The sequence below is a fragment of the Anolis carolinensis genome, chromosome 6 (genome assembly GCF_035594765.1).
Source record: "Anolis carolinensis isolate JA03-04 chromosome 6, rAnoCar3.1.pri, whole genome shotgun sequence".
NCBI lineage: Eukaryota > Metazoa > Chordata > Lepidosauria > Squamata > Dactyloidae > Anolis > Anolis carolinensis.
The window spans coordinates 50,070,555-50,093,786 of NC_085846.1; the positions used below are offsets into that span (position 1 = coordinate 50,070,555).

General features: G+C 40.0%; 1 protein-coding gene across 4 annotated transcripts in view; it reads left to right on the forward strand.

The window, feature by feature from the left end:
- The window catches only part of tns3 (tensin 3), a 32,918-nt gene that overhangs the window by 1,100 nt on the left and 8,586 nt on the right, over positions 1–23,232 (forward strand). The window contains exons 2-9 of one of the 4 annotated variants that reach the window (XM_062957105.1): positions 1,171–1,502; positions 8,543–8,714; positions 13,981–14,612; positions 15,514–15,600; positions 18,019–18,150; positions 19,856–19,951; positions 22,264–22,341; positions 23,128–23,205. In XM_062957105.1, the coding sequence (XP_062813175.1) occupies positions 8,557–8,714; positions 13,981–14,612; positions 15,514–15,600; positions 18,019–18,150; positions 19,856–19,951; positions 22,264–22,341; positions 23,128–23,205 (1,261 nt within the window). In that variant the 5' untranslated portion in view covers positions 1,171–1,502; positions 8,543–8,556. Of the gene's footprint in view, positions 1–1,170; positions 1,743–4,688; positions 4,797–8,542; positions 8,715–13,980; positions 14,613–15,513; positions 15,601–18,018; positions 18,151–19,855; positions 19,952–22,263; positions 22,342–23,127; positions 23,206–23,232 lie in introns of those variants that run through there. The other 3 variants (XM_062957104.1, XM_062957106.1, XM_003222223.3) reach the window with 3 other exon arrangements.

The window sequence follows — 23,232 nt, forward strand, 5'->3', positions numbered from 1 at the left end:
GACTCCAAAAACATTGACTACTAAAAGGCAGACTGCGTTGGATAATCCAGAATGTTAGATAAGTGAGACTCTACTGTAGTTGGAAACGGCCACGTGGTCCATCTAGTCAAACCCCCTGCCCTGCAGGAAATGCACAATCAAAGCACCTCTGACAGATGGCCATCCAGCCTCTGTTATCTTTAATTATACCTCGCTTTATCTCCTCCCCAAAGGAGACTCGAAGCAGCTTAACATAAAAGCATCAGCATAACCATTTAAAAATATACAAATACAGGAACATGGAAACAGGATTAAATATAACCAGTATTAAAACATTCCCAGTTCAAAACTGTTCAAACACACAAAGTTAAAAACCACAGTACCCACTTAATAGTAAAGGTAAAGGTTTCCCCTGACATTAAGTCCAGTCATGTTTGACTCTGGGGGTTGGTGCTCATCTCCATTTCTAAGCCGAAGAGCCGGCATTGTCCGTAGACACCTAAGGTCATATGGCCGGCATGACTGCATGGAGCGCCGTTACCTTCCCGCCGGAGTGGTACCTATTGATCTATTCACATTGGCATATTTTTGAACTACTAGGTTGGCAGGAGCTGGAGCTAACAGCGGGCGCTCAAGCCGCTCCCGGGATTTGAACCTGGGACCTTTCGGTCTGCAAGTTCAGCAGCTTAACGTACTTCGCCACCGGGGCTCACCCACTTAATACCTCCATCTGAAAAAGCCTGCCAGAATGAAAAGGTTTAGCCTGCCACCAGAAGGGCAGCAGGGAGGGTGCCATCCTATTTCCCTGGGCAGGGAGTTCCAGAGTTGAGGGGCAGCCACTGAGAAGGCCTTCTCTCTCGTTCCACCAACTGAGCTTGACATGGAGGTGGGACTGAGAGAAGAGCCTCTCCTGAAGATCTCAGGGCCAGGGCAGGTTCGTACAAGGCAATGCGGTCAGCCAAATAGTCTAAGGCTTTAAAAGTCATAACTAGCATTTTGAATTGTGCTTGGAAACAGACTGACAGCCAGGGGGGGGTTATCCGCTCACTGTAGCCCCAGGGAGCTTCCTTGGTATAATGTCTTAATGTCTTATAACAATAAGGTACTGTGGTTCAAGTGTCCAATTAAGAATCATACAGTTGGATGAGACCCCAACGGGGCCATCCAATCGAATCATCTGCCTCCATACAGGGAAACACAAAGCACTCCCAACAGATGGCCATCCACCCTCTGCTTGAAAACCTCCCAAGAAGGAGACTGCATGGTTTGAGGAAGCAGCATATTCCAGAGTTGAATCCCCACTCCGCCTAGGTGCCCTTGGGTGGACCGTATTTCGCTTTAGAGGAAGGCAATGGCGAACCCATCTGAATACATTTTGCCAAGAAAACCCAAAAGATGGGTTTGCATTATGGAGAGAGAGAAAAGGCTGTACTATTGCTGAAAGGGACTGTTCTCAGGAGGGAGAGCAGCAGACGGTATTTATACATGGCTGTCATGTCTCCTTTCAACCTTCTCTTCTGCAGGTAATTATACCCAGCACTTTAAGATTATTGGGTTCCTGTGAACCATGAAAATGAACAAAATCTGGCACCCAGCATTACAAAACACTACAACCAGGACAGTAAATATGGAACAACACTCTGAAAACAGGGGAATACCAGACAGGAAACAACCAGAGCCAGCTAACACCTCCCAACAAAGGATTCCCTCAGAAAGGAAACAACCAGACTTTGAAGCTATAAGGCCATTCAGTGCTAATCAAGGTGACTAATTACAACATTCATACTTGCCTCCACAAACAAAAACCCACTTAGGACCACGCCGCAGCAACGCATAGCACAGCTAGTATGGATGGTGTTACATTTTAAAATGTGCCTGTTCTTACTTATATACAAATTCAACTTAAGAACAAATCTACAGAACCTATCTTGTTCGTAACCTAATGACTGCCTGTACTCTTCTCAAAAAGCAGCTCTACCATCACTATTCATAGATCTACATTATATATTTTAATGTAAGCAAGCAAAGCAGGACCTGTATTGTATATATATGTCAAACATGTATTTGTATATTATAAGAATAGTGAGTAATAAAGTCTCTCACATGCAAACTCAGAGCAGTTTCTATTTTAACATTTCCCATGTGGTAGCTATGGTGGTTATTAAATACTTGAATACATGAAGCAAGAAAAAGTAGTGCCAGAGAAAATAATCAGTTAAAGATAAATGATGTACTGTGATGATGAAAATTTTCATAATCGGACTTGATTTGTAACTAAAATTTTAAAACAATGTGAATTAAAATCTATATAAAACTTCAATAAAGGAATAAAAATATATTTAAAATACAATTTAAAATTTGTGAAATTATAACAGTACAATTCATTGAAAGACCATGCCAAAACAATAAAACAACACAGCACACCATTAAAAGACTATTTCAGTCAGTTTCTAAAAAACTGATCCTTAGTGGAAGAAGGAAGGAGCCCTCTTGGCCTTCTTGGGAATGCATTCTGAAATCTGGGAGCAACAGCCAAAGGCCTTAGAGCTATAATGGGCTCATAACGGGAAATGTAATTCTTCAGCTGATCTACAGCTAGGCTGTATAGGGTGTTGTAGGTAACCACCATCATTTTAAATTGTGCAGCCAGTGCAGTGCTTGAACAAGAGAGTTGTTTTGGGGAAGTTTTCAAAGACAGCCCTACAGAGAGTGCATTACAGCATTTAAAACTAGAGGTAACTAAGGCAGGTGTTACTCTAGCCAGAGCCTGTCTCTTCAGAAACAAAAGTAATTGGCACACTGGCTGAAACCATGCAAGTGTACAGCTGGGCAGCACTGAAACCTGGGACTCCAGGCTTAATGTTGTTCAACATCTTTATCAATGACTTTGACGTTGGAATAGAAGACAGGCTTATCAAATTGGGAGAGATAGCTCATATCCAGAGGGCAGGCTCAGGATCCACAATGACTTTACCAGATTAAAATGCTGGGCCAAAGCTAACAGAATGAATGTCAACAATGAGAAACTTAGGATGGGTGACATCTGGTTTGAAAGCACTAGATGTGAAAGGGATTTAGGAGTCTTAGCAGACCACAGACTGAACATGAGTCAACAGTGTGATGTGGCAGCTAAAAAAAGCCAATGTGATTCTATGTGTGTCTAGATGGAAGTGTAATAGTAGTACCGCTGTATTCTATGATGGTCAGATCTCACCTACAATACAGTTGTGGTGCCCATTCTGGGCACCACAATTCAAATAGAATATGAAGAAACTGGAATGTGCCCAGAGAAGCATGACAAAAATGATCAAAGGTTGGGAAGCCAAGACCTATGTGGAGCTGCTTAGAGAGCTGGGTATGTTTAGCTTGGAGAAGAGAAGGTTGAAAGAGAACATGAAAGCCCCGTTTAAATATTTGAAAGAATGTCACATTGAATAGGGGGCAAGTTTATTTTCTGCTGTTCTAGAGACTGCGGCATGAAACAATGGATTCAAACTGTAGGAAAAGAGATTTCAACTAAACATTAGGAATATTTTTTTGACAGTAAAAGCTGTTCCACATGCTGCCTCAAAGTGTGGGGGAGTCTCATTTTCTGGAGGTTTTTAAGAAGCTGGATGGGCATCTGTTGAAAGTGTGTTGACTGTGTGTTCCTGCATTGCACTGTGTGGGGCTGGATGGCCCTTGTGATCTCTTCCAATTTCGAGGTTCTATGATTGAATTGTGAACTTGCTTTTACAGGGGGAGTGTAACCCTACTTAACACAGGTTGAATCCCTATTTCAACTGACCAGAAACGCCTGTCTTGTATTCAATTTATTCAGATACCAGCCACAGGTTTAGTACAGAAACAAATTCCTTTGGAATTAGGTGAAAATGAATAATAGAGCTGGATATCATTGGAATACTGGTGCTACCTGATCCAAAAGTTTGAACAAGCTTGCCTAACAGTTTCATGTATTATGAAATAGCATAGGGGATGTATCAAAAGCATATGGGGGCTCCTCAGTCTGTTGTCCAGAAACTGAATAGGAATGAGAAAACCACTGTAAAACAATACCTCCAAGGTCCACCACCAGCGTGGTAATCCAGAAAGATACCGTAGGTGATTGTATGGGAACCTACTGAGAAGTCCAACAGAACAAACAGGGATATTCTCTCTCTCTCTCTCCCCCCCCCCCCCCCCCCCGATTGCAGATCCTGGAATAATAGCCCACCAAGGCTAGTACATATGTGATGGCTCTTGCCTCTGTAAGGATCATGTCTACAGCCATGGGCAGCACAAATTGAAAAGTATTCATCAACACTGTACATGTAGAGGTTACATTCCCCAGGCTTGTGTCAACTGAAACATCCAAGTCAGAACAAATCCAAACTATTTTCTTTGCAAAGTTGTGATTCTTTACAGTAAATGGTTTAAATTCCTTTGTTCCAGATTAAAACAGATTATCACAGATCCTTCAAAACAGTTCTATTGAACAGTATTGTGAAGATGCAATGATAGCTGCCTTTTTGTCTTATTGCCAACACAATGAACAGCTAGGCGTTTTTTGTCGGACTCACTTTGAGTTTTCTGCCAGTGTTGTTAATCTCACTCATTTCATTGTTGCTAGCTCCTTAGAAAAACAGGAGTCCGGTTTAGCTCCACTTCATGGGAAGAAATGCTTTGGAGAAATCATGTCTCATTTTCTCATTCCTGAGATCTATCAGGACTTGAACAGGATTGCCGTGGCAGCAGGAAACTCCACAATAGCCATGAGGAATCTGTTCTGAACCATGGGGTGGACCATCTTAATGAGTTCTCTGCTTTCTACAGAAGCTGTGAGCCCAAAGCTGACCAAGAAGTGATCTATCTGTTCATGACAATGGAAAAGTAGAACGTTCCTCCACTCCCAAATCACCATCATAGCATCCTGTATAGAAAACAAGGAATTGAGTGTGCCCAGCAGCATGAGTGGGGCCAGGCACCATTTGGGACAGACCTATGATTTATTTATTTATTATTTATTACAATATTTATATCCCGCTCTTCTCACCTAATAGGGAACTCAGGGCGGCTTACAATAAAACACATATATAAAATTGTACAATACATTGTGAATCAATTAAAAATTATTAAATTACATCAGACATTCATAAAAACACTTATAAAATACAGATGGGCATGTTCTGAGTCTAAAAGACTGGGTCTGCCAATTGAGTTCCAGCATACATAATAATAATTAGTGCTGCTAATTGTTATTCGAAAGCCTGGCCCCACAACCAAGTTTTGACTTTCCTACGGAAAGATAGGAGGGAGGGATTGTCATGTCAGACATGAAATCTTAAAACCATGCCCAGCAGAGTAGCCTCCACATGGATATTGAAAACTCTCAGCATCACAAGTCATGGGGACTATGACCCCACCCACCCCAGGGAATTTAGGAAGGGAGACTGTTGAACAGATATATGAGAGATATACCAACATTCAAATAAACACACCCATACCTGCAGATTGAGAGAGAGGATGCCTAATCGGCCTATATTATTGCAATAGATCATTGCAACTTCACCTCCCAACCCCCTGATCTTGTCAGTTGATGCATAAAGATTCTAATGGGCAAACTTTAACATCTCATTCAATCATGTCTCTGTAATACATGTCAGTTCCACATGTTTATCCAGGATAAAATCCCCAATAGGCATTTTACCATTCTTTTTTTTAGCAACAACATATATAACCCAAGGAGACTGTTGCCATGGATATACAGCTTATTTGGAATCAGAGAGTTTGGGGATGACCAACACCCTGTTATGAACTCTTTCCCCAGAATAGTGCATCTGTTTAGTCTTATAGGGCAGTGTCTGTAAAAACAGTTTTTCTATAAAGCAGATGCAGAACAGGCCCTTGCCATGCTGTCACTCCCAAAGTAGCTGAAGGGGCAATGTCCCTTTGGCGTAACCCCTTTGGCAGTGACCACCCCACAGTGATCCCATATATTCCCCAAGATCAGAAGATAACCCAGTCGTATGTTGCATTCCAACCAAGGGTCATATTTCATAATTTTGTCCTTTAGTGTCTGTGTAATTTGAAAAACCTTGGCAAACTTCTGTGATGTCTATATGGCTGACTCTGTTTCTGCTTCAATTTTTTCCTCCTCTTCCTCTGAAGAGGTCTTAACAAGTCTAATTGCTTACTAATTAGCACTTCCCTCATTGATCTGTGGTGGTCTGTGTGTGTGGCAGAGGCAAACTCAACAAAACATACCAACAAAAAATACCACAGGGATGCAAAGATTGTGTGTGTGTGTGTGTGTGTGTGTGTGTATTGGCTGGTGTTACACTTAAAATGTACCTATTCTGACTTACATATAAATTCAATTGCCTGTACAGTGTTCCCTCACTTATCGCTGGGGTTAGGTTCCAGGACCACCCGCAATAAGTGAAAATCCACGAAGTAGGGACACTAATATTTTAATATTTATACTTTATTTTAGTAGTTGTGCACTATTTTAAGTCTTTATCAATCAATTGTGTGTTGATAAATCGCCTCCTCCTCCTCCCATTGCTGCTTGGGCTCCTTTTCTCTCCCTTTGGCTTCTCCTTCCTCCCTTCCTTAGGCTGTAAATTGTAATTTTTTTATGATTTATAATAGTCTTTTAGAGTTTATTAAAAACCACAAAACAGCAAATCTGCAAGAAGTGAACCGCAAAGTAGTGAGGGAACATTGTAGTTCCTTTTTGATAATGACTTGAGTACTTAATTTGACCTACGCATAAGTCGACCCATGTTTTTTGGCTTGATTTTTTACTAAAATGTCTAGACTTATAGACAAGTAGATAGGGTAAGTCAAGAATTCCAGACTGATGTTGCTGGATAATTAAGACTGATAAATGATGAACTGAAAATACTAATTGTGCAAATGAACAAAGTAAATAAAACAGCAGGAGCCGAACTTAAAAGTATAAGAAAAAGTAAAAGATTTTGCAGAACGGGATTAAAAAAATAAGTTAGAGAATCAGGAAAATAGAAGTTGATGTATGAAAAATTATTTTCTAAATTTCCTTTAGGAAATTCCCTTAAGAATAAAGTCAGCTTACCTTCTTGAATTAACAACTGCTTGGATGCAAGACATTTAGCCAGAGACTGTTTTTAAGAAATGGATGTAGAAAGAATTAATTGATCCCAAGCAACATTAGCGAAGACTAAGGAGGGAAAGTATGCAGATGAACTGCTATTTTCTCAGAAGTTTGCCTCCTTAAAAGGCACCTACTTCTATTTAAAACAGTAGACCCTGCTTGGTTTAATTAGTATAATTAGTCTCTTTTTGATAAATTAATAAGAACAGAAAGTGGAATAAAGAGTTCCACCCAAGAGTTCTAGACACATATTGTGTTAATGGTAAAAATAAAACATCAGGCAGTTTTCCTAAGTACCGTATTTCATCGCATAATAGCTGCCATCACATAATAGTTGCACCCAGTGCCCACCCCTTGGAGCTACTGGGCTTCCCAGCCGAGGGAAACTTCTAGCTTCCAGGGGCAGGCGCGGGAAAAGGTGAAAGTGTGAGAGCTACAGGGCTTCCCTTGACTGCTTCCAGGTGCGCGGGCAGCTTTCCAGTTACAGGATTTCCCTGATCTACCAGCCAAGGGAAGCCCTGTAACTGCAAAAAATCCTCACATAATAGTCGTATGCAGTGAAATATGGAATGTTAAGTCTTGTAAGAGAAGTTTGGAAAATCTGAAGGACAGAGAGTTGTATGGGAATTTAGGAATAGAAGTGTAAGAAAAACATTGACATAAAACTTCAACATAGCTCTACAAATAAATATCTGCTTAGGCTAAAGCAGTGGTTCTCAGCCTGTGGGTCCCCGGGTGTTTTGGCCTACAACTCCCAGAAATCCCAGCCAGTTTACCAGCTATTAGGATTTCTAGGAGTTGAGGGCCAAAACATCTGGGGATCCACAGGTTGAGAACCACTGGGCTAAAGGGTTTGAATCCTGACCCTTTCAGCTATGCCTTCAGTGAGTGTTCTTATATATGCTACACATTTGGTAAACTACAATAGCTAAGAGGCTACAATTTACATGTACAAAGGCTCTATGTATTCAGGAGTGTGCATATAGATCTTGTGCAAACCGTATCTGAACAAGTTGAAGGAACAGTGTGCATGCACGGTATTTCAGAAGGATGGACCTGATTGGTTATTGCTATATCTCTGCAACCATGAATTAAATTCTTAGCGTCTGAAAGGATTTAAAATTATTACAGCTAGCTGCCTCTCCCCCAGCATACAAATAGCACCTTGCCTCCATCATTTGCAAGATAATGACCCTGCAACAGACATTTTGTGTTCTGTAATTCTGCAAGACTGAACCCATAATTGTGTTGTAGTGTACATTTCAACTATGTTTTGGTTAGTAAAACTTCACAACTCATTAAACCATTTGTAACATTTGTGTAATTTTAACATGTTGCCATCATGAAATATACTGCTTTGAAATGGGGTCCATCATTTTTTAAACATCCAGTATATCTTACTTTGAATAGAGTTTTAAGGACCTTATGAGAGTTGTTTCATTTCTGCAGACCCTCAGGATTATATGGAAGGCCTCAACCACTCTGTTGTTGTATCTGACCATCCAACAAGCCCTGATCCTGCTTTGTTGATGTCTGATGTACAGTCAAGTCCCTCTTGCCAGCGACCTTTTAAAGCTGCATGTACATTTTCCAGTAATAGCTCTATCCTAAGAAGAGAAAGGTAAGAGTACTGTGATGTGCTTCTTTTAATTTCTAGCCGTCTTATTTGGGCGACATACAAATCTGCCTTGAAGTATTCCTCTGAAAAGAATTCCTTGCAGTTTGTGACCTGCTTCGGATTATATGATGTTACAGATATTGCTAAGAAAATATATATATATATATATATATATATATATATATATATATATATATATACACACACACACACATACACATACACACACACACACACACACACACACACACATACACACACACACACACACACACACACACACACACACACTGGCTGTACCCGGCCATGTGTTGCTGTGGTGCAGCATGGTGATATGGAAAATAAAGTAATGAGAAAGTGCTGGTTTCTAATATATGTTATTTCTTAATGCTTGTGGGTAAACAGTATTTCTTGTTGTTCGTCACTGTTGATATAGATTGTTTGATTTGCCTACACTTGAACATGCAACATATAATTGTCCTTGTGAGAAGCAATCGGTGTTTAGATCTATAATAATAATAAATATGAAATGCAAGAGATTAGCATGGAAGGAAATAATAATAATAGTAATAATATTATATATCACACAGTCCTAGACACTTGGGAAGTGACTGACGTGTGATCCAATGCAACAGCCAGCATAGGGATCGTGTTTGCTGTGTACTCATCTTGTTGTGTATCAAATAATAATATATTACTATATTTTTTAAAAAATATAATAATAATATAAATAATTATAAATATTAAATGCAAGAGACTGGCCCGGAAGGAATTAATAATGATAATAATAATATCTTATATAATAATAATATTAAATATAAAATGCAAGAGATTGGCATGCGAGGTAATAATAATAATAATAATAATAATAATAATAATAATAATAATAATAATAATAAGCAAAGTGAAGAACCTGCTTTGATTGAAGTCAAAAATCAGAAACTCCTCAAAACACAGCAGAAAAAAAACCAGTACAAGAAAACCGCACTACAAACTAGAGCTGACAGCTGGCACAACAAAACACTGCATGGAAAGTTCCTTGACAAAATTGAAGGAAAAGCTGATAAGGAGAAGACCTGGCTCTGGCTCACGAATGGGACCCTGAAGAAGGAGACAGAAGGCCTGATCCTTGCAGTCCAGGAGCAAGCCATCAGAACAAATGCAATTAAAGCCAAGATTGAAAAATCAGCTGATGACCCAAAATGCAGACTGTGCAAGGAAGCTGACGAAACCATTGATCATATCCTCAGCTGCTGTAAGAAAATCGCACAGACAGACTACAAACAGAGACACAACTATGTGGCCCAAATGATTCATTGGAACTTATGCCTCAAGTACCACCTCCCAGCAGCAAAGAACTGGTGGGATCACATACCTGCAAAAGTATTGGAAAATGAGCACGCAAAGATACTGTGGGACTTCCGAATCCAGACTGACAAAGTTCTGGAACACAACACACCAGACATCACAGTTGTGGAAAAGAACAAGGTTTGGATCATTGATGTTGCCATCCCAGGTGACAGTCGCATAGATGAAAAACAACAGGAAAAACTCAGCCGCTATCAGGACCTCAAGATTGAACTTCAAAGACTCTGGCAGAAACCAGTGCAGGTGGTTCCGGTGGTGATGGGCACACTGGGTGCCGTGCCAAAAGATCTCAGCCGGCATTTGGAAACAATAGACATTGACAAAATCACCATCTGCCAACTGCAAAAGGCCACCCTACTGGGATCTGCACGCATCATCAGAAAATACATCACACAGTCCTAGACACTTGGGAAGTGTTCGACTTGTGGTTTTGCGAAACGAAATCCAGCATATCTATCTTGTTTGCTGTGCCATACAACGTCGTTGTGTTGATAATAATAATATAGTAATATTATTAATAATAAGTGCAAGAGATTATATTCAGGAAAATGGAAATAGACATTCAATAAATAAAATAAATATTAAGGAGGAGCCGCAGGGATGGTGCTTTGGAGGGAGTCTTGCAATGAAGAGGAGAGTGGCCATAAGGCTGGATCTCTCTCTTACCTACCTACCTACCTACCTTTCCTCTCTTTCTTTCCTTCTCAATTTCTCTCTCTCTCCTTTCCTTGAATCCGCTTGGGGGTGGGGGGGTGGGAAATAAGAGAGCAGATGGATCTCTTCCAAAAGCACAGCTGGGGGGAGGCCGATCCAACCAGATGCATTGTATGACATGCAATGGAGGCCAAGGAAAGCCTGTACGTTGAAGGGACCCCCAAAGGCAATTTAGTCCAACCCCCTTCTATCTGCATCAGAGCCCTCCTGACAGAAGGCCACCCAGCATATGCTTTATTGGTATCATTATCATCATCATCGTCGTCGTCTTCTTCATCATCATCATCATAGAATCTGCTAAACGACTGCTACTTTGTTCTTTTCCTATAAGCATGGAGAGAAGGTGTCTGCAGGGACATAGATACAAAAATAGATAGATAGATAGATCTATCCAACTTTGCGAAACAGAATTGTAGTTCTTTCCATCAAGTCTTTCAAAGCTTGACTCTGCTCCTTAAAATGGTTCACTGGCTCTACTGGGGCTCTGAAGGAGCTTCTGATCTGCCAAACTGTAGCCACTTTGCTTTTCTCTTGTGAGCATGGAGAGAGGCAAGGTGTCTGCAGGTAGCCAGGATAGACAGACAGACAAGCAGGATGGATAGACAGACAGACATGGATAGACAGACAGACAAGCAGGTAGATAGATAGGTAGGTAGGTAGATAGATGTTCTCCTGTGAGCATGGAGAGAGGCAAGATATCTCCAGAGATAGATAGATAGATAGATAGATAGATAGATAGATAGATAGATGGATAAGTATACAGGTAGACTTACGTATCTATCTATTTATCTTCTTGTCCTGTGAGCTTGGAGAGAGGCAAGGTGTCTGCAGGTAGATAGATAGGTAGGTTGGTAAAGAGAGAGGGATAGATAGACAGACAGACAGGTAGATTGATCGATAGATAAATAGATGTTCTCCTGTAAGCATGGAGGCAGGGTGTCTACAGGTTGATAGATAGGTATGTAGATAGACAGGAAGACAGGTTCATAAATAGATAGGTATACAGGTAGACACGTAGACAGGAAAGAATGCTTCTGGAACATGGCCATGCAGCCCGGAAAACTCACAGCAACCCAGTGATTCCAGGCATGAAGGCATTCGACAACACAGTGTAGGCAGTCTTTCAGAGAAAGGAACTGGCCAAACCACCTCTGGGTATTCCTTGCCTATGAAAACCCTAAAAAATTATCCATCAATCAGAGGTTGAAGGTGCAGACAGACCTCCTCCTGGAACAACCAAGCCTTTAAAACAAAGTCCCAAATGGTGTGCGCCTTCAAACCGGGTCTTTGCTCTTTGTGAAATGGTGCTAAAAGCAGAAAGGAGGCGATGCAAACTCAAGAAAAAAGGGGAAGCTAGGCTCGGGAACGGACTGGTTCAAGATTGGGAAAGGAGTAAGGCAGGGCTGTATACTCTCTATCTATTCAACTTGTATGCAAAATACATCATGAGATGTACGGGGCTTGATGAATCCGAGGCTGGAGTTAAAATTTCTGGAAGAAACATTAACAACCTTAGATATGCAGATGATACCACTCTGATGGCTGAAAGTGAGGAGGAGCCGAGGAGCCTTATCACCAAGGTGAAAAAAGAAAGTGCAAAAGCTGGGTTGCAGTTAAACGTCAAGAAAGCCAAGATTATGGCAACCAGACTGATTGATAACTGGCAAATAGAGGGAGAAAACATGGAGGCAGTGACAGACTTTATATTTCTAGGTCGAAGATCACTGCAGACACAGATTGCAGCCAGGAAGTCAGAAGACATCTACTTCTTGGGAGGAGAGCAATGGCCAACCTTGACAAAATAGTGAAGAGCAGAGACATCACACTGGCAACGAAGGTCCGCATAGTTAAAGCAATAGTATTTCCCATAGTAACCTATGGATGTGAGAGCTGGACCATAAGGAAAGCTGAGCGAAGGAAGATAGACGCTTTTGAAGTGTGGTGTTGGAGGAAAATCCTGAGTGTGTCTTGGACCGCAAGAAGATCCAACCAGTCCATACTCCAGGAAATAATGCCCGGCTGTTCACTGGAGGGAAGGATATTAGAGGCAAAGCTGAAATATTTTGGCCACATAATGAGAAGACAGGAAAGCTTGGAAAAGATCATGATGCTGGGGAAAATGAAAGGAAAAAGGAAGAATTTTTTCTGCACAGGAAAGAGAGCCTCTTGCTCTCGCCCTGGATTGAATGGAGCACATTTCAAAGAGTGCAATGTTTCCAATTGGCCACATGATGCCGTCGGTTAATACGATATGTCAGATAAGCAGAGGACGGATAAGCAAGACTCTACCATTGTTGTAATAATAATTAGTCTGAGGTGGGAGGTGTCCAGAGAAAGAGGGCAACTAAAAGGATGAATAATCCCTCTGAGGAGCATCTTAAAGTGTTGGGTCTGTTTACCTGCCGAAGAGAAGGTTGAAAGCAGACATGAGAGCCATGTATAAATACCGTCCGCTGCTCTCCAGGGCGAGGGTAGGTCTTTGAGCCTGTGTAGCTCTGGGTTGGGTATGGGTTGTTTGCGGAGCCATTTGGTTCCATTCCCCCCTCCCCACCCGCTCCCTTCTCAAGTTTGGGGAAAAACCAGTTGGGCTCCATTGTCCCCTCTGCCTCCTCGGGTGGGAAGAGGTTCTTTGAGGCATCAAGTTTGTGTGGTGCATCTCAGAGCCATTTGGGACTCAATTTCCCTATTTTCACCAGCCATCCATCACCTTCCCATGCTGGGGAGGCCTTCTGAGGCCTCTGACTCTCTTCCTCTCGCCACGGGCACTCTCTCTTGAGGGTAAAAAGGGGTGGGGGAAAGGGAAGCCTTACCGTCAGCGACTAGTTCTTTTTGGCCAAATTTGGTGTGATTTGGTCCAGTGGTTTTGGTGTTTACTCCATGGAAATTATGCACATTACATTTTTATATATCCTGTATATAGATCTAATTAGATATCTTATTGATTTTTTGTAATTTATGAATGTATCTTATGTGATTGTGCCAATTTATTTTTTTGCATACAGACCACTTTGTTTGCCCTGTGACCGGAAGGGCATTTCTGACAGATTGGGCATATTTTTCACATATTGGAAGATAAGCAAATAAATGCATCTTTGATGTCTTGGCTAATATTGTTAGGTCTTGTGATTGTGATGCCACAGAAAACAAGGTTGCTACTCAATTAAATATATATTTTCTTTTTTAACAGCCCAACAAATGAACACATCTGGCAACAAGACACTTCTACATCTTCTATAATGTCCCAGTTTTCAGAAATGAACCATGGCAAATTGTTAGGAAGCTACTCCACATCTCATGAGTTTACTGCTCCTGTGCAAGATGGTTCCCTTTTGTGTCATTTCCAGAACAAAGGACCCCCCACTGGGTCACTGAAAAGCTTAAAGAATTCATCAGCTGATCAGCAGCAAAACTCTGAGGGCAATGCCAGCATTCAAGATTTCCTCAATTTTGGTAGTTGCAGTGTCAATAGTAGCCAATCGCCACTAGGAAAGAAACAATCTGCTTTTTTGCCACGTGGTAATGGCTCTCCCAAAATGTCAAAATCACCAGTGGACAGTAGCTTTTTAACACAGAGTTTTCTTGCATCCACTCCAAGACCCAACAGCCAGAATAGTCCAAATGAACAAAGTCAGGGAGTGAATATGCCACCTCATCCCTCACTTCAAGAGAAGAGGAGGACTTCAGAAGGCGATTGTTCTTTTCGCTCTATCTCACCTTCAAGTGGCTTCTCCAGCCCACATAGTGGGAGTTCTATTGGTATCCCATTTCCAGATGTCCTCCCTGATTTCTCTAAAGTTGTAAGCACTTCATCATTGCAAGGTATGTTGTGTGCATGAGGATGTATTCCTGAAAAGTAGCTGTCTTAAGCCAGGAGAGTTCGTAATTTCTCAAGTTAGATCTCAGAAACAGCATTCAAATGACACATATTCTTGTATAATTGCTGAATAGGTGAAGGGGCTGCAGGATTATATTGTCTTATCTGCCCATGAAAAAAACTTTTCATTACTTTTGCTAACCATGCCCTCCAAGTGGCCAAATGGAAGCATCCTATATATACACACAAACACGCAGAGGACTATTCTCTGTGAACCAAATTCCTAGTGTGTCGACATTTCTGTTCACATAGAGGAGGGCTTTGTGTTTCCATTTCTGCTTACATAGAATCCTTTACATTTTTGCCAAGTGCACAAATGTGATCAGCCTGCTTCCTCATTCATTGTTAAATTGACATACATAATATGAGGTGGGAATTAAATACCATAAATTATATTATCAATTTGGATATCATATTTAATGTTCCCTCCATGTAAAAAGAGATCTGTCTACACACAGAAAGAAAAAGAGCTTGTGTTCTCTGCTAGTTTTCTGTTTATAAGAAAATGTTAATGTAGCAGAGCACTAAATACATATTTTCTCCCTCCTACATTCTGTTTTCTATTAACATCTGCTGTCTCATACTAAGGATGGCAAACTCATTTTCACCGAGGACTTAATCAGCCTTATGGTTGCCTTCAAAAGACTGTTTGTAATTGTAAGATTGTAGAAATGTAACTATATTGCCCTTGTATTGAAAGTCTTTCAGGCTAGATGGTGGGTCGAATTTGACACATGTGGGCTATCACTAGGCCATCAATGGCCAAATGGCAAACTCTCTGAAGATTGCTTCAGTATGAAATAATTAGTGTGTTGTTGTTCATTTGTTTTTATTTTTGTTTTACAGGAAATACAAATGACAAACATGTGACTGTGAAGTTTGTCCAAGATACCTCCAAGTTCTGGTACAAACCAGATATCTCAAGAGAACAAGGTATCCTATTCCATAGCACGTATTCGGAGATACTATTTCAGAAATAATAATTCACCTGAACATGGAGCCACAGACTAGCATGTATTCCTCTGCACTTTTACATCTCTGAAGACAAATCTTTTCTAGCTGCTTAAGGGAACTCTTTTAGCTTTCCTAAATATGCACATTAGATCACTGGTAGATTAGAAACAACTAAATACCCTATATACTCGAAGATAAGCCAAGTTTTTCAGCCCTTTTTATGAGCTGAAAAAGCCTCCCCCGGCTTATAATCGGGTCAAGTTCAAGCCGGCAGCGGAGCCTGGAGGCTGTTGCTTGCAATATATGATATATTTATCTCTCATCTTACCCTCTCTTATCAGTGTTTACTTTTCCAATGCCTCCCTCCCTCTTTATCAAGGGAATGTTTTGAAAAGGGAAAGAAGCCCTTGCAAGTCAGGAAGAATATATATATATATATCCATTCATCTTGTAAAATCATGTTCCCCTGAAATATTTGTTAATCTCTGCTACAGATATATAGGCATTTCCCCCTGCAAGTCAGCTTATATCGAGTATATACAGTATTACATTTCATACAGTGTAAAGAACAAAATGAATGTCAACTGTAGTCTCACTGCTCTGATGACTGTATTTCATGTTTATTTTTATGTTGTGATTGTATTGTGTTGCTTATATTTTGTTCTTATGTTGTTTGGGCCACTGCCCCATGTAAGCCGCCCCGAATCCCCGTGGGGAGATGGTGGCGGGATATAAATAAAGTTTTATTACTATTATTATTTTTATTATTATTTTTTAGTAAACCTTATTGCGGATTGTTCAGTTCGTGTAACCCAGTAACACAATGCAGAATTTGCCAGTTCAAAAAATGAGCAACACAAGCATGCAAAAAAACAAAACAAAAATTAAAAAACCCAGAAATTTACTCTTCAGTATTCATAGCAGTGACTTCAAAACATAATCAACAGTACAGTCACAATTTCTTCTGAGTTGTATTGCACTCACATATAGTCCATAGAGTTCAAAGAAATAAATCCTCCAGTGCTTCTTGGATGTAGAGATGCTGGCCAGCATGAAAATGTAGCTGCTACCAGCCAGGAGCTTTGTGCTAAACAGCAAGGCTTCCAGAAGCAAAGATAAAGTAAGCCCAACTCAAAGGACAAATGCTTCTGAGTTATACCCCTCTGGGAATCACCCAAACTGATCAGCCTTGATTACCCAGCCTGGGGTTGCAATTAACCTGGGCATTTTTTTCTCTTAACACACATACCTTCACACCTGGTAGCGATCCCATTGTAACTTACCCATATACCTTAACAAACCTAACCGGATTAGGCTGTAAGTGATGATATTTAGGGAAAATAGTAGTCACCAGAAACAATCTCATATAATAATAAAGTTGGAAAAAATCACAAGGGGCATCCAGTCCAATCCATGCCATGCAGGAACACACAATCAAAGCATTCCTAACAGGTGGCTATCTATCCTCTGTTTAAAAACTTCCAGAGAAGGAGATTCTACAACATTCCAAGGAAGCATATTTCATTGTTGAATAGCTCTTACTGTCATTAAGTTCTTCCTAATGTTTAGGTGGAATCTCTTTTCTTGCAGCTTGAATGCCTTGCTCTGTATCCTAGTCTTTAGAGCTTCAAAATAAAAAAAACAAACCCAAGCTTTCCCCTTCCTCTATGCCATTTTTATCAGATATTTAAACATGGCTCTCATGTCCCCTCTCAGCCTTCCCAGAGGATGGAGGGAGTGTACAGATCCATGGTGCAACTATGGGAGGCATAAAGAACAGAGGGAGATAGGGGTGGAAGAGATGGCCTCAGTACCATCAAGGTGTGGAGCTTTTTCTGTACAGCAGCAGGAGAGAACCAGGAAGCGAGGAAGTGGCGTTACAGTGGCCCCACGTTACACCCTTCAAAATTGGAGTGTGTACTGTATACCTAAAAGTGTGTAGCCAGGACAGAATAGGAGTTATGTTAGAGTACCCCCCCCCCCCCCCCCGTACTCTGGAAACTAGGACACTGAGCAATGGATTCAAATTGCAGGGAAAATGTTCTGTCTAAACATTAGGAAGAACTTCCTGATGATAAGAGCTGTTCAGCAGTGGAATATGCTGTCTCAGATAGTGGTGGAGTCTCCATCTATGGAGTTTTTTTGAGTCACCTGTCAAGTATGCTTTGATTCTGTGTTCCTGTGTGGCCGAGGGTGGACTGAATGGGCTTGTGATCTCTTCCAGTACTATGATTCTATGATTCCATGAACTTTGGATTGTTTTGTAGCATTTTCAAGATAAGTTATCAACTTTTTATTCAAGGATTTGCACCTGTTACCTATATTTGTTACTTTCACTATAAAGATTTCTCCTCATTTATCTCTTTCACTTCAACAATTTTCTTTATTTTTACGCAGCCATTGATGTTCTGAAGGACAAGGAAGCTGGATCATTTGTTGTTCGTGACAGTCACTCATTCAGGGGAGCCTATGGGTTGGCCATGAAAGTTGCTACACCTCCTCCTTCAGTGTTACAGCTAAATAAGAAAGGTAGATTAATTTTCTTTTCATATCTTTGTTTCCAGAGTAGTTCAGGTTGGGAAAAACAATTTTTACTTTCTCAAATAGTGACAGACCTATTCCACTGCAGTGTAAGTAAATTATATTTTCAGATTTTCAGTCAGTTTGTGGTATTTATGTGGTATTTTCTGGGAATTCCCTGTTCTTAATCCTATATGATTAATTTATTGACTTTTAGAAATATATTTTAGTTGAATACAAATAGATGGATTTTATCTTATTAGTCTGATGCAGCCTTGGTGGACGCAGAGTCTTCCACATCCTTTGGATGATAACTTTCAGGGTTCATGTTGATGAGACTCGGGTCATAATTTTTAGAAGACCCGAAGTTAGGGAAAGCTGTAGATTTTTTTCAAGACTGTCCAGTGACCCCTACCCTTCATATGAGGTATGTGCGTGCACACACACTTCATTCCTCTTTTCTTTTGTAAAGCCACAGTAAATTTGTCATCTTCTCAAAATATGTAAATAATGTAAATTCCTTAACAGTTCATTTCACCGGGGGCAATTTACATTTTTGCTTGATAACATACCAAGAATGATAAAAGATTGTATACTGTGCAGACTTCAGAAGAGTAGTTTAGGATTTTGGTGGAGGGAGTTGTCTTATGTTCAACATTGTAGAGCATATTAACATGCATATCTTGCTCCACATACAAATGTTTTACTTGATCCATGAACAATCTGTGTAGTTATTCTAAGCAATACTGAATGAAATAGGCTAGAAACTCTAGAGATTGGATTTAATAGATTCTGACAATCTTTGCGCCCAGTTGCTGATACAGTATTTATTTTCCTCTTCAGTATAAAAGCTGCTAAAAACCAATAATACAATTCACATTTTCTGCCACCTTCTGGTGTTACTATGAAGTAGCAGTTAAATTGAAATGATTTTCCTCTTCCTCCTAATTATTTACATCATAGCTTTTCCCATTACTGGGATGACATTTCACAAATTATTAAAACCAGTACTGATTAAAAATTTACAAAGACTTCAGTCTCTCTCTAAATAAACAACCTATAGAACTGAAACCATTTAAATTTCATTAGAAGAAAAAGATACTGTTCCATTATCTGGGCAGAGGCCAAAAGGGGGTGATAGACAGAAAAGGATAGTCCATTGGTCTCTGCCTGGATAATGGAACAGTACTGAAAAAATATTAAGAAATCAAATGAATAGCTTGATATGGACAGCCCTTTGCAGTTAGTTGCTAAAAATATGAATTAGTAAAATAGTTTTCACTAGCAGAATCAGTGAGGGAGTTCCAGAGTTTGGGAGGAGCCACAGAAAAAGTGCTTATTCCCACCAAATGTGTCTGGGAAGGAAGAAGGAACAAAGAAAAGGACTTCTTACAAAGGTTTTAGAGCTTAAACAGTGTGTATATATTCTTGATACAAGAATATACAGTCCTTCAACCAACCTGGACATAAGCCATATTGAATCACAGAATCTTAGATTTGGAAAGAACTAGAAAGACCTGCAAGAACACACAACCAAAATACTCTTAAAAGATGTCAATCTTTCCCCCCCTTTAATCTGGGTAAATATAATACAACAGGTCATAATCAACATTTCAAATTATGCCTGGACATGTACTTGCAGCCACAGTGTTTATGAGATGTAATGTTAATTAATTTGCTGTAATGACTTTGTTTTCATCATGTTATGGTGCAGTTGGAGATCTGTCCAATGAACTTGTCAGACATTTTCTGATTGAGTGTACCCACAAGGGAGTGAGGTTGAAAGGATGCCCCAATGAGCCATATTTTGGTAAGTATATCTGTATTTCATACATCTTACTGATTAAAGTATTTCAGTGGATATGATGAGCAGTTTTCATGTAGTAGCAAATTACTACTTACGAGTACATGGAGTTCCCGAGTTATAAACATCCGACTTCCAAACAACTTATAGTTAAGAACCGAGGTGATACAACAGGAAGTGAGAGAAATCTACCCCTAGGAAGGGAAATTCACTCCTGGAAAAGTTGTCATGGGGAAAAGTATCTCCACTGAAGCTTTCCTACCTATTCTTGTTTTGGCAACAAGCCAAATTTTTCAAAATCCAAGTATCACAAGGACAGAAAGAGAGGTAAAATCTTCTGAACAGGGGCACAGACATCAAAACACACACCACAGGGTTGTTAACCTTTTTGTGTGCTATCCAAAGCTGTTATATATACGTTTTTGGCTGGAGTTACACTTTAAAAATGTACTTTACAAATTCAACTTAAGAACAAAGCAACATAATGTATCTTATTTGTAACTTGGGGACCTCCTATACTGGATTTAGACTTTAGCCATCTACAGAAATTATTTAATTATCAACATGGGAGCAGGAATTACCTAGCTCCCCATCCACAATCACTTTCCTTTCCTGGAATATAATATGTCAGGAGAAGCCCCTGTTCTTTTATAGGTTTGTCACTGAGGCAAGAACCCTGGTAGATCAGAAATCTTGCTCAGGTGGAAAGAATCTTAATCAGAAAAATTAACAGCCTGCAACTTTCAACCAACCATGGTCAAAATGACCAATTATAGTAGACCAATTGAAATAATGACACTTATTTTGATGTTGATTGAATGAGTGTACTCTATTTTAAACTAACAGTTGGACTGAGGACAGAGTTTCTAGACAAAAGTCTCTTCATCTTTTTTAGCACTCATGAGCCACTTTATCTTATGGAATCCTGGGATTTATCATTTGGAAAGGCACTAGGACTCAAAGATACACTCTCTCAGAACAGATACTCCCTTACTTACCATTATAAATTCTAAAATTCTAAATATCTCACAGAACTGCAGATCTGAGGATTCAATAGGATGATACCATGTTAGTTACAGTGGGCTCAAAATATGTGGTGAGAAAATGTTAGAATCTCTGGTTTAAAAAAACTATGCTCTGAGATACAGACAAAAATAAAACACTGAGCATTTTATGGCCCTTTTTTGTCCTGGCTTGGAAACGTGACAGTGAGTGTTCTCCATGTTTCCCATTTCTACCAGTTTTCAAATCATGTCTTAAATTGAGTTTATATGTATTCTGTTTTGAAATCAAAATGTAAATAAATGAAAGTACAGTAGAGTCTCACTTATCCAAGCTAAACGGGCTGGCAGAACCTTGGATAAGCGAATGTCTTGGATGATAAGGAGGGATTAAGGCAAAGACTATTAAACATCAAATTAGGTTATGATTTTACAAATTAAGCAACAAATTTGACATAAAAGTAGTTCAAGGCGCAGCAATGTTATGTTGTAATTACTGTATTTATGAATTTAGCACCAAAATATCACAATATATTGAAAACATTGACTACAAAAATGCCTTGGATAATCCAGAACCTTGGATAAACGAGTCTTGGATAAGTGAGACTCTACTGTAAATGATCTCCGCAATAACCTACTAAAGGAGATATGTAAGTAGACGATTTCCAGTATGAACAAACCTGATATAGCTATTAAACAAAGGCAAGTTTATATAATGCAGAACCTCTCCATGCTGCCATGGTCTGGTCTGCATATGCTTCAGAATGAGGTGGTGACCTAGATTGTGCCATTTCAGACTGTAGGTGGGGAGGTAGTGTCATTTTTTTAATCCATACCAATCTTGTAAGTAAACTTCTTACAGACTAGGAAGGTAGGGTTTGTACTGTAGAGAGAGATAGATAGAAATATGCAAAACTAGATTGCAAACAAACTTCATAAAAACCTTTTAACAATTGATACTAGTTAGAAGAAGCTAGAATAACCTATTTTCGAGATTTAGCATTGGGAGAATATTTTAGAATAGTGTTTTCATCAAATCTTCCACATTTTTGGTCCTTCTATATCACACATAGATCCATACAAAATGTTGGGAAAGCATGAGTACTGCATGGTACTTTCTTAGAAAACAACCCTTGTCTTTGGATCAGAGGGAACAAGGTGAGGAAATGAGTGTCCTGATCTCAGAAAATGTTAAGAAAACATAGTTATTGTCTGAAAATCAAGAATACAAGAGTTAAAAATGAACACAGTATGTATAGTTTTAACATAATACAGAAGCTAATTTGGTGACTCATTTAACATTTGTGTTAACCACAGGTAGCTTGGCAGCTTTGGTGTATCAGCATTCCATTACTCCTTTGGCATTGCCCTGCAAGCTGCTCATCCTAGATAAAGGTATTCTCAGAACTCATTAAAACATAAAAAAACACTATTTCTAAAGCAGGCCTCGTATCATAGTGAATCTCTTTGCTCTGTTGTGGTACTTGGTAGAGAGGTAAGGAGTTACATATGAAGATGAGTTTCAAGACAGAGGGCTAGAGCGTGATGGGATTGGATGTGCCCCTGCTGTGTGCAGTCCTAAAAGTCACATTTTTCTTCTTCTCAAGATCCTAAAAAAATTTCTGCAACTTACAACAAAGGGTGTATGTAGGTGACACTTTTTTTCATGTCAGGAGTGACTTGAGAAACTGCACGTTGCTTCTGGTGTGAGAGAATTGACTGTCTGCAAGGACGTTGCCCAGGGGATGCCCTGATGTTTTGATGTTTTTACCATCCTTGTGGGAGGCTTCTCTCATGTCCCCGCATGGAGCTGAAGCTGATAGAGGGAGCTCATCTGCACTCTCCCCGGGTTGGATTCGAACTGGCAACCTTCAGGTTAGCAATCCAACCTTCAAGTCAGCAGTCCTGCTGGCACAAGGGTTTAACCCACTGCACCACCGGGAGCCCTTAACAGCCCTACTGGCTGTTAGAAATTGTGGGAGTTGAAGTCCAAGACTCATGGAGGGCCGAAGTTTGCCCATGCCTGATCTAGCCTGATACACAACTGAATGTACAATTGAAAGGAACTCGGATACTAACTTACAGAAACTCTAATGAGGTGTTATCCAACAAATGTAGAATGCAACTAACTTCCCAATTCAGATAATGCTGAAATTGTAAGTGCTCATTTCTTTTTTTTAGATCCACTGGAGGAAGTTTCTGAAATGGCACCACAGACAGCTGCAAACTCAGCCACAGATCTTCTCAAACAAGGCGCAGGTCAGTGAGTATTTTCTGATATTGAAC